Source organism: Bos grunniens, chromosome 4, assembly GCF_055505025.1.
Source record: "Bos grunniens cultivar Pamir isolate PY7600 chromosome 4, Bosgru_T2T1.0, whole genome shotgun sequence".
In the NCBI taxonomy this organism is placed as follows: Eukaryota; Metazoa; Chordata; class Mammalia; order Artiodactyla; family Bovidae; genus Bos; species Bos grunniens.
This window is the reverse complement of record NC_141168.1, coordinates 55,320,001-55,332,259: the sequence shown is the minus strand read 5'-3', so window position 1 is coordinate 55,332,259 and position 12,259 is coordinate 55,320,001. Positions and strand designations below refer to the sequence as shown.

General features: G+C 36.7%; 1 protein-coding gene across 1 annotated transcript in view; it reads right to left on the bottom strand.

Annotated features, from left to right (window-relative positions):
* ITPRID1 (ITPR interacting domain containing 1) overlaps positions 1-12,259 on the bottom strand; it is a 121,521-nt gene that overhangs the window by 49,984 nt on the left and 59,278 nt on the right. Inside the window, exon 10 of the mRNA XM_086398475.1 lies at positions 8,091-8,148. Coding sequence (XP_086254601.1) covers positions 8,091-8,148 — 58 coding nt within the window. The remainder of the gene's footprint in view (positions 1-8,090; positions 8,149-12,259) is intronic.

Sequence of the window (12,259 nt, the reverse complement as noted above, 5' to 3'; positions counted from 1 at the left end):
TTCACATATTCTAATTCCCTCACATGGATTAACTCATTTGATCTTCATGACACCTCTATAAATTATATTGCTATTAGTTTGCTTTTAAGGAAATTGAAGCATGGAGTTTGACTGACTTGCTTTAGGTTAGCCATTTTAAGCAGGGAAATAGGTAGAATATGAATCCAAGTCCTTCTGATTCCACTATAAACAATAAAGTTTAGCTAATTTACACTGCTACTCCACTCCCTTTGTCCTTACATATGTATGTATGTATCTATCTGCCTATCACCTATCTAAACTTTCCTTGCTCAGTCTATCAGCTTTATTCAGTATCTTGCCAGATTTCTATTTAAGGTAAAGACATTGGTGCACTGTGCTTAATGTTTTCTATTTGCTTCCCCAGATCTAGTATCTTTTCTTTTCCACTCTACTCTATGGGTCCCATATGGACTGAATCAACGAGCTTCCTTGATATCTGGTATCATCTTGAGTTTGGCCCTGGAGATGGGAGAACGGCAAGGGAAGGAGTTTGGAGTGTTTATTTTTCCTCCTGCCTCCCTCCTGGGTCACCCATAGTTTGGTTACCTCCCTCTAAAAAAAGCCACAGCTTTCTGTGTAACTCTTCGTCCTAGGTTTTAGTCACTACTCCTTCCCCTGCCCTTGTAGTCCTGATAGTGGTAATTTCTCCCTAAAATTTCTAAACCTAGAATTTGGCACCATTCATTGTTGGTTTTAAGCTTGCTCATATGTTTATAGAAACCACTTCTCAGTCACCTAGGTTAGGTGCCATCTGTTTTCTTTTTGGAGGAAAGTCCGTATTCTTTCCTCCACCTTGTCTTCAGACTTTTCATTGACCACTTCCCAACAGATATAATTCTACCTTCAAAATGTTCAGTTTGATATTTCCAACAGTGCCAGAATTAAGCCTTCGTGTTTGCCTATTTGTTGATTCTCAAAGCTGAAAACGAATCCACAGCGTTTACACTGTTATGGCTGTGTAGACATGATTCACTGCAGTCTGTAGTGTGGTCCGGTGGCACTTACTTTTCTCTATACCCATTGCCACCAAACGGTATTAATTTTAAGACTTCTATTATTTGTATACTCCTCAAAAAGAAAAAGAGCCATCTGCCAATTAAATTATGACCTGCCATCAATTATAAAATATATCTTGATTTTAATGAAAAATTGTTCATGTTGAAACTGAGGAAATATTCTGGTCAACTCTTCTCTTGTCTTCTTGACCGGTTCTTGAGCAGCTTTCAGCCTCGAGTCACAATCCATTTTATAGCCTGTTGTTATTACTCTCATGCACCAACCATGTGTCCTCCAACCGCAGAGGGGTCATTTCAAAGTTGTATGGTACAGTATTTAAGAGTACAGATTCTGGTACTAGCTGACCTGAATTTGAAACCTGGAACCCCTTTTTACTATGGGGCTATGGAAAGATACTTAACATTTCTGTCTTACAGTTTCTTCGTCTAATAATTAGAAGTAGTAATAATGCCCAACTCAGTGGTTATTTTGAGAATTAAAAGATGTAATACACGTGAAATACCCAGGACAGTACCCATCACACTGTGACTGTCTACCTTAAATTTAATGGAAGTGCTCTGTGAGTGGTCTCCTTCAGGGGTCTCTTGCTGCTTGGTACTCAGAGTAGCATCTCCAGTCCTCCTCCAAATGATGGAGGGACACAGAGCAGGGCCTTACTGCTCCCCAGTGAAATATCTTCAGCAGTCTTCTCTCTGTGACTTGGCTCCTCTTAAAATACACGATGGGTTCACGAGCTGTGTAACTGGGCCCTACAATTTCCTTAGAAAAGTTGCAGGTACAAATTTGTCACATACTGACTTTGTATCTAATAGCTATCTTTTTTAGGACCTCAGTAAAAACTAAGATGGGGCGAGTCCAGTTCTAACCACCTGTTACGTCTATATAATACACTCCTTGGATCTGTCTTCCTTGACATTTTGTTTATTATATCCATTCCATTTTTCCACTTTATTCTTAAACAATTTCTCACACATGTCTTCTACTTTTTATTCAGCTATTTTTTTCTAGTATTCAATCTGTCACCTACTGTCTTCATTGTATTTTTTGAATTATATTTTAATTTTTCTATTAGCATTTTGCTTTAACTATATTTTAAATGGTTGTTTTATAGCCTCACAGTGTACTTAAATTTAATACCTTACTATTTCACATAAGATGTAAAAACTCTGAGCTGTATTGATCCATTTACCAGCCTCCCCATACTCCAAGCTAAAATTGTCATAGGTATTATGTTGGTGTTTGGTATAAACATCACAGTTCACTGTCTATCATTAGTCTGAAGCGCTTCCTTTAGCATTGTTTACAGTACAGTTATGCTGATAATGTTAGCTTTCTTTTTTCTAAAATTTCTTTTATCTTTATTTTCCTTCCTGAAGGACATTTTTGCTGCATACAGAATCTGGTTGACAGTTACTGCCTGCTGGTCTCCATCATTTCTAATGAAAAGTTTTCATTCACTCAAATTTTATTCCCTATATACACCATGTAATTTTTATGTCCCTGTTTGAATATTTTCTCATTATAATTTTGACACTAAGTATAGTTTTCTGTGTACTTTTCATACATGGGAATTGCTGAGTTTCTTGAGTCTGTAAATGTGAATCTTTGAATGAATTTGGGAAATTTTCCATAATTACTTCTTTAGATTTTATTCCTGCCCAGTTCTCTCCATTCTCTCCTTCTCTGACTGCAATTTCATGTATATTTGAACTTTTGATGTTGTCCCACAGGCTCCTAAGACTCAGATAATTTTTTTCATGTGATTTTTAATGTCTTTTTTCTCCTGTTCTTCAGTTTATTGGATACTTTCTATTGGAATCAAGTTCCCAAGTCTTTATTTTCTCATTTAAAATAAAGCTCATCAGCTGTTAAGCCCATGCAGTAAGTTTTGTGTTTCAGAAAATATAGATTTTCACTTACAGGATTTCCATTTCATTTTTATTATAATTTGTATTTTGCTTTTTAGATTTTCTCATTTCATTAATTGTGAGCATATTTTTTCTTTCCATCCTTCAGCATGATTAGAATAAGCTCTTTAAGATACTTCTTCTGCTGATTCCAACATCTTGGTTTTCTCACAGTTTATCTCCATTAATTGCCTATTTCTTCAGCCTAAGTCATATTTTCTTATTTTTTTCTTCTATTTTCCAGTAATTTTTTTACTGTACCCAGACATTGTAAATGATATGATGTTTTAGCAGTCAGGAAAACTGGCTAGAATCAAAGTCCAATTGGAAATGTCATTTCACTCTTTTAGCTTTAGCTGAGGTTCTTAAAGGCTTCCTCACGCATGTTTAGTTTGACTAGCAATGTGAGTAGATTTCATACTTGGACTCTGAAGATTGTCCTCTAGACTCTCTCTTTTCTGGGATTTCTCCCCTCACTTTCCAGCTTTTGTTATTGCCCTAAACTCTGTCTTCTGATTTTTCTAGCTAGTAAGACTGATAATTTCTATAAAAATTTTTAGAGTGGTGTAAATTAGCTCTTGCTTTATACTAAGTGACCTAAAACAAAACAGGACATTCACTCAGTGGCATTCTTTTATCCCAAGTGTTGAAGCTTTCTGCACAGTCTGCCTGCTTTTGGTCACTCTCTAGTGACTTTAGGTTGCTTTGTTGAGAATTCAGAGTTATCTGTGGGAGGGTTGGCCATTGGGGGTTACTTCAGTTCATTCAGTTCAGTCATTCAGTCGTGTCCGACTCTTTGCGACCCCATGAATCACAGCACGCCAGGCCTCCCTGTCCATCACCAACTCCCGGAGTTCACTGAAACTCATGTCCATCAAGTCGGTGATGCCATCCAGCCATCTCATCCTCTGTCATCCCCTTCTCCTCCTGCCCCCAATCCCTCCCAGTATCAGGATCTTTTCCAATGAGTCAACTCTTCACGTCAGGTGGCCAAAGTACTGGAGTTTCAGCTTCAGCATCAGTCCTTCCAGTGAACACCCAGGACTGATCTCCCTCAGGATGGACTGGTTGGATCTCCTTGAAGTCCAAGGGACTCCTCAAGAGTCTTCTCCAACACCACAGTTCAAAAGCACCAATTCTTCAGCACTCAGCTTTCTTCACAGTCCAACTCTCACATCCATACATGACCACAGGAAAAACCATAGCCTTGACTAGATAGACCTTTGTTGGCAAAGTAATATCTCTGTTTTTGAATATGCTATCTAGGTTGGTCATAACTTTCCTTTCAAGGAGTAAATGTCTTTTAATTTCATGGCTGCAATCACCATCTGCAATGATTTTGGAGCCCAAGAAAAAAAAAGTCTACACTGTTTCCACTGTTTCCCCATCTATTTCCCATGAAGTGATGGGACCAGATGCCATGATCTTACTTTTCTGAATGTTGAGCTTTAAGCCAACTTTTTCACTCTCCTCTTTCACTTTCATCAAGAGGCTTTTGAGTTCCTCTTCACTTTCTGCCATAAGGGTGGTGTCATCTGCATATTTGAGGTTATTGATATTTCTCTGGGCAATCTTGATTCCAGCTTGTGCTTCCTCCAGCCCAGTGTTTCTCATGATGTACTCTGAATAGAAGTTAAATAAGCAAGGTGACAATATACAGCCTTGACGTACTCCTTTTCCTATTTGGAACCAGTCTGTTGTTCCATGTCCAGTTCTAATTGTTGCTTCCTGACCTGCATATAGGTTTCTCAAGAGGCAGGTCAGGAGGTCTGGTATTCCCATCTCTTTCAGAATTTTCCACAGTTTATTGTGATCCACACAGTCAAAGGCTTTGGCATAGTCCATAAAGCAGAAATAGATGTTTTTCTGGAACTCTCTTGCTTTTTCCATGATCCAGCGGATGTTGGCAATTTGATCTCTTAGTCATTATTAAAAACAGAATCAGACACTGTGTATTTTACCTGAAAGGAATGGTTACTTACTAGAGGTTGTTCGCGTACATAGAAGCAGTGTCTTCATGCATCTCACTGAGGATATTCATCTCTGAGGATCCTTAATGGTTCTTTGTAGTCATTCTTTCATTTGTGGGCGTTTCTTGAAATAGCCTGTAATTGTGAACTACTAGATATTGTGGTAATTTTTGTGTTTGCTGACATTAAAAAGTGACAGGAAAGGTATACTTTGCCTAATTTGAGAGTTAACTTAGATTCTTTTGAAAATTATGACCATAACATGTACACTTAACTCTTTAAAATCTAGGTGAGCTCCTATTATAGATTCGTCTGCAACTTCACTCACAATATATCTCAAACAAACTCTTCAAGGATTCTAGAATATGAATGATTGATTTTGTTCTCAATTTTCTAATCACACAGTTATTTGTTTCCTTCTTATATTTATATTCTTTGTCATTCCAGTGATAATTTTTCAATGATAAAGGGAGGATGGTGCATTTGCAGGCTTGGGTCCTAACCTTTCATCAGAAGAAATTTTGCTCACTTTTTTAGGGAAATGTTAAATACACTTTTTATGCTAGTGTTCAGAGCATTGTACATGAGTAGATGAAGTATAAAATATCTTAAAACTAAGTGTTAAAGGTATTTGAAGAGTTCGTTACACGCCTTTGTCTATTTGTGTGTATCTGTGTGGCTTAATCTTGCCTGGAAAATCCATGGACAGAGGAGCCTGGTAGCCTGCAGTCCATGGGGTCACTAAGAGTCTGGAATGACTGACTGACTTCACTTTCACTTTTCACTTTCATTCATTGGTGAAGGAAATGGCAACCCACTCCAGTGTTCTTGCCTGGAGAATCCCAGGGACGAGGAAGCCTGGGGGGCTGCTGTCTCTGGGGTCACACAGAGTCGGACACGACTGAAGCGACAGCAGCAGCAGCAGCAGTGTGGCTTAAAACTATAACTTATTGTTGCTTCCCTGTTGGCTCAGACAGTAAAGAATCTGCCTGCAATGCGGGACCCCCAGGTTCAGTCCCTGGGTCAGGAAGACCCCCTGGAGAAGGAAATGGCAACCTTTCCTGGGGAATTCTTGCCTGGGGAATTCCATGGACAGAGGAGCCTGGTGAGCTACAATCCAAGGGGTCACAAAGAGTTGGTCACAACTGAGGGACAAACACTTTCACTTTCACACATGTGGCTTAAAACTAAAATTTATTATTACTTTCACGGTTCAATGGGCTGATTCAGCTCAGCTATGCATTTGTTGCTTGGATTGTCTCAGGCAGCTCCAGTCAGATAGCATCTGGGCTGGAGTCATTTGAAAGTCTGACTGGACTGGGTAACAAGGATGGTGTATTCACAGGGATACTCATTCAAAGTGGTCACACATGTGGCACACCCATGTGTTGCACTTTTCACACAGTATGAGGATCAGGTTCTCAGAAGAAATGTTCCAAGAGCAGGTATCTCAAGAGCCAGGAGTCAGTCGGATGGATTAAAGGATATGCTTGGAAGAGGCACAGCACCACTTCTTCCACATCCTGTTGGTCAAACAGTCCATGTGCCTTCATCTTTTGTGTAAAGTCATCTTTTGAACTTTGTGTCGATGTTCATTATTTCATATGTGCAAATATATATATAATATGCGCATATGCAATTTATGTACATATAATCCATTCATATATATATATATATATCAAAGTAATAGTTTCCTCTTTCCCCATTAATCAAGCTAGTTTTACTTATTTCTTCTCAGTCCTATTTTTCTTGGGTTAACAACACTGGTTTTGAAAGTAATAAAATCACATTTGCTTTACTAGAATTCATATTTTCTCCATTAGGTTAACCTTCACCCATCATAATTTGCTCTCTGAATCTGAGATTAAATGTAGATTAGCACTTTTGCGTAACTTTCTGAATCATTTTTCAGAATGACTGAGGTGACTTACATGATATCAGCAGACCTCTTAATTGAATGTCAAGGAAGGCAGTTCTTATCAGCAAGGGGACCTCCAGCTTCACTGAGAATCATTCAATTAGATGGAAAACAGATGCTTATTTCTGTCTTATAAACCTCAATGTAGGTTAGGTGGTAATTACTTCGAAGAGCAGGATAACAATTTATGTAATCAGCAGGACCCTATAATTACTAATGCATAATTTCTAAACAGCATTTAGCAAAATGAGGCCCATACATACACTTTGTAATGAAAAAGATGTGTTTGACACCACACTAAATTAAATTTAAAATTTGCATATTTTCTTCCAGGAAACACACGAGCTTCATCTGCTTTATTTTGCTTCACTAAACCCTGTCTACTTTTAGCTCTGTTATAGGATCATGGAAATGCTGAATCATAGTGATGGCTGAATGGCAGCATAAGACCCAGCAGTAGAGAAAGACTTCCTTCTCTGTTGTCTGGGATGATATAACATCAATCCAAGAGATGACTTGGAAAGTTACATCTAGGCAACTTGTTTCCATTGAGAGTTTAATATGACATTTATAGAATCACTTAATTTAGATTATAAGTGCCAGCAGAGAACTTAAAAATTATCTACACTTCTTTCTTTATCACAGATGGAAAAACTAAGGTCCACTAAGAGTTGACTCATTGGAAAAGACCCTGATGCTGGGAGGGATTGGGGGCAAGAGGAGAAGGAGACGACAGAGGATGAGATGGCTGGATGACATCACTGACTCAATGGACGTGAGTTTGGGTGAACTCTGGGAGTTGACGATGGACAGGGAGGACTGGCGTGCTGCGATTCACGGGGTTGCAAAGAGTCAGATACGACTGAGCAACTGAAATGAACTGAAGTGAAATTGGTATGACTTGTGCAACAGCAAGCAACTGTCAGTAGGAGTAAGAACGTATTCACTCAGTCCCAGTTCTGTGTGAAATCCATTCCACTAGCCTATTCAGGTCATATAGTGTTTTTGTTAGATAGGACACAAACTATATCAGCCCCAGGAATATTGAACATTTCTGTAGTAATTATTTTGAAATTTACATGTACATATGCATTGCTAGTAGGCGTTTAATAGTAGTAGGTACAAGTAGTAGTAATAGTAGGTATCGCATCTCCTAAATAAGCTCCTATATAAGCTCTACATATTAAGAAAGTTGAGTACTAGTTCATTACATTTTCTTTCTGAAAGATGAAATTGTACACCTTGATGAAGTCTTACCTACAGTTTCTGAAGTCATGTCGACAGGATTGCTGGTCTCTTCTTCAAAGCTCTGGACCTGAGACACCAAAATATATCAATCTTATTAGAAATGCTTTCATAATAAATTCACTTAATTTGTTTAATCAACATATAATAAATATCGACTGGCTCCTACTAAGAGGATTAAACATAATATCTAACTTCAAAAAGCTAACAGGCTGCTGCAGGCAAGTGACATGTACAAGGCACTCATATCAAAGATTCAAAGAACTAAGGGAGATAAGATGAGGGAAAGAGGGGCCTCCTAGGTGGTCCAGCGGTTAAGATGCAGCACTTCCACTGCAGGAGGTGTGGGTTCCATCCCTGGCCAGGAAAATAAGGTCCTTCATGCTTGGCCAAAGGTTATAAAAGAAATAAATAATGGGGATTAGGATAAATGTTCAAATCAATTTGGAGAGCACTTGCATGTTTACAATGTTTTCATATTGACAGCTACAGAATCCATTACTCCATTCAATCAAGTCTCTTATGTCAATAAAAATTTAAAGCTTTATTCAAAAGAAAAAAGAAGGGGGAGGGGGAGGGAAAGATTATGTCTGGGTGGGAGGAATAGAGACCCTGCCTGGAGATGTGACATTTGAACTAAACTTACATAATATTATTACTATTAACCTAGGAAGCTTTTTTTTTTTTTTGCTCCTAAAGAGCATTAACTATATTTGGAGAAAGCAAGTTATTTCCCATATTTAATTTTAGCTCTCTAAGGGATTTATTTACAACTTGGTAAATTTGTGGAGAGCAATTTAGGAAATTCATAACTCAGTTGCTATGTAAATCTTAGAAAGCTAAAAGAAAATCTGATTTCCAAATTAACAGGGTTGAATTTATTTTAAAAATTCTTTTTAGAAATTAATGAATACTACTCTTTAATGAGAATAAATCATTGCTAAAACTAAATCATAATTATTTCTTTAAAAATAATAACAGCTCACTACTGAAACTTGATAAATATAAAAAGTCAAAGAAGGTAAAAAAAAATGGTTAGTGTTACTATTTTGGAGTGTGTCTTTGCAGGCTTTCTTTTAATACATTTGTTCTGGATAGAGTAATGTACTCAAATTTTTTCATTCAAAATTTGGAAGGACCTTTTCCCCTCATATTGTAAAATTTCTTTGAAAATACCACCTTTAATGAGTACACAATAGGCTATATTTTGAGGTACATTGATTTACTTAATGTTTCTCTTAATGAGGGAATGTTTTCTGGATTTTGAAAACAGAAATGCTGCTGAGATAAGTATCCTTGTACCTAAATCTAATCTACCTGCTAATGCACAGACAAAAAAGCCATGGGTTCAATCCCTGGGTCTGGAAGATCCCTTGGAGAAGGAAATAGCAACACACTCCAGTATTCTTGCCTGGAAAATTCCATGGACAGAGGAGACTGGCAGGGGACAATCCATGGGGTCGAAAAACAGTTCAACATGACTTAGCAGTTAAAATCTATTTCTGCTGCTAAGTCACTTCAGTCGTGTCTGACTCTGTGCGACCCCATAGATGGCAGCCCACCAGGCTCTGCCATCCCTGGGATTCTCCAGGCAAGAACACTTCCATTTCCTTCTCCAATGCATGAAAGTGAAAAGTGAAAGTGAAGTTGCTCAGTCGTGTCCGACCCTTAGCAACCCCATGGACTGCAGCCCACCCGGCTCCTCCATTCATGGAATTTTCCAGGCAAGAGTACTGGAGTGGGGTGCCATCACCTTCTCTGAAATCTATTTCTACATTTCATATTATTTATATGGGATTGATTTATGAATATCGAGGGCTGAATCAAATGATATGAACATTTTAAACATTGGGGTACACATGGCCAAAAATTACCTTTAACCCATGAATAAACAGGACATGAGAAAATGGCTCAGCAATGTAAGAAGAAATATTTATTCCTTATGTTTTAATCTTTCATATCTTTTTTTCAGAGAAGTTACTTTACACTTGTAATTGAGTAGATATAGTTCTTAACACTATTTTAATTGGTTTTGTAATTCAAACCAGTGTATACCATGTACATTTTTCAGTATAAGAAAATGTTTTGCTGTGAGCATTACCCTGGAGAAAAATCCACTTAGTGCAAAGTAAAGTATCTATTCATCTATTAAATAAAAGAACAATAACAAAAAAAGTCCCAATAACTTCAAGTGGAAACCAGGTATATTCCTGGGTCATTCCACCTGGGCCAAACTTACTAATAAATTTAAAAAATAAAACAAGAAATGATGATTACTTTGGGAACATTTCCCATCCAAATAAGATGTTGACTGGCATTATTTAATAATATGGGTAACATTCTCACATGAGTTCCAGAGAGAAGGATCCTTGTATATAAGCAAGAGGGAAGGTTAAAGACGTTATATTGCAGATACAAAGAAGCACCCTAAGAGAGTCTACAATTATAGAAGTTTCATAAGTATTAAATTCTCTTCATATATTTGGGAATTAAAAAAGAAAGGAACAAACTTAGTTTAGGTAAAACTAAACACAAAAATATGTTGATTTTTGCATTAAAATTATCTACGTACAACTTTGTTGGAATCATAATTTTGAGAATTGGCCAAATATTGCCATATTCAGTCTCTAGTAGTACTTTAATGAAAACATCAAAGATTGATCTGGAGGCAATTTGGCTAATCAGAGTTGAAATTCTGATAGGTAGATATTTAAGTACATTGGCTCATGTTTTAAATGCCATGAAAATCTGCCAATTTTGCACACATTTTTCATAATTAGATTTTTAAAATTTGCCATTAAAAATTACTATTAAATCTGGCATTAGCTCCTGTTTAAGCTACAATCTACCCAAGCCTCATTTAATGATATATTGGTATTGAGTGAAACAAATATTTTTTTCCCAGCCTGTGTGATGAAGATGTAGTATTTTAAATATATTTTTTAAGAAAACAAAATTCAAATAGTGAGTTTTTTAATATCATTTTGAAGGATCTCTCTGCTTTACATATACATACACCCTTTTACACAAATCTGGGTAAATATTAAAGAAATTTAAAAAACAAAGTTGGCTTCAAAGTTCAACAGGACATTCTGTCTTTATACAGAAGCCACTCATAGACTAAATTAATATTACCAAATACTTCTAATATTAATTTTACTCTTCTACAAATGTTTGCCAAGTTCTCACTATGTACCAAAAAATATGTGTGAGCTTTTTTTTTAATTTAGGCTTTTGTTAGTGCCCTAGTGTGTTCTCCCTTCCCATACCTATATATACTTATATCTATATCTGTATCTATATATATATCTTTTCCTTGAGTAATTGTCATAATTGTCATAAATGAATATTTGAAAGTATGTCCTGCAGGGACTAACATTCTTTTCTTAATTCTTTACATTGACTATGATGGTATTCATTTCTGCCTGTACTCTCACACTAGATGACATACAGTGAATTTTGTTTCTTTCTAAGTCAACCTAGTCTGAAGCAGAAGAAACTTAGGAGGGGGACAGTAGAGTCTAATGGGGCTTGTCAAGAGGCTAGAGTTTGGCGAAATTTCCCGTTTAGATCCTACGAAATAGGCAGCAGACTAACGACTTGCAGACTGTCTTGATTTTCTTTATAGTAATTTAACTATTAGCTTGGTAGTTAAATAAGTTTTGCAAGATGGAATAAAACAATATACTCTTTTTTAGAGCCATCTCAGTTTATACTCAAATTAGGGTATTTGACCAAAGCTCTGTTTTTTCCTCCGTTTATAATTTGTATTCATTTTTATGCTATGTGTTTTTTTTAAGATGTTTTGATACAGGCCATTTTAAAAATCTTTATTGAATTTGTTATCATATTACTTCTGTTTTATGTGTTGGTTTTTGGCCATGAGGCATATGGGATCTTAGCTCCCCAACCAGGGATCAAACCCATATTTCCCGCATTGGAAGGTGATGTCTTAACCACTGGGTCACCAGGGAAGTCTCTCTGCTACTGTTTTAAAATGAGATTAATATTGTAAGGTTCTTAAAATAATTTTTGACATAAGATGTATGCATACAAAAATATAGATAGATACTAGCATCATTAACAGTTATAAACTGAGGCAATTTCTATCTCTTTGTGGGATGGAGAGACCTACCAATAGGCATATTCATTCACCTAACTCAGTCTTCTTTTAAAGTTAT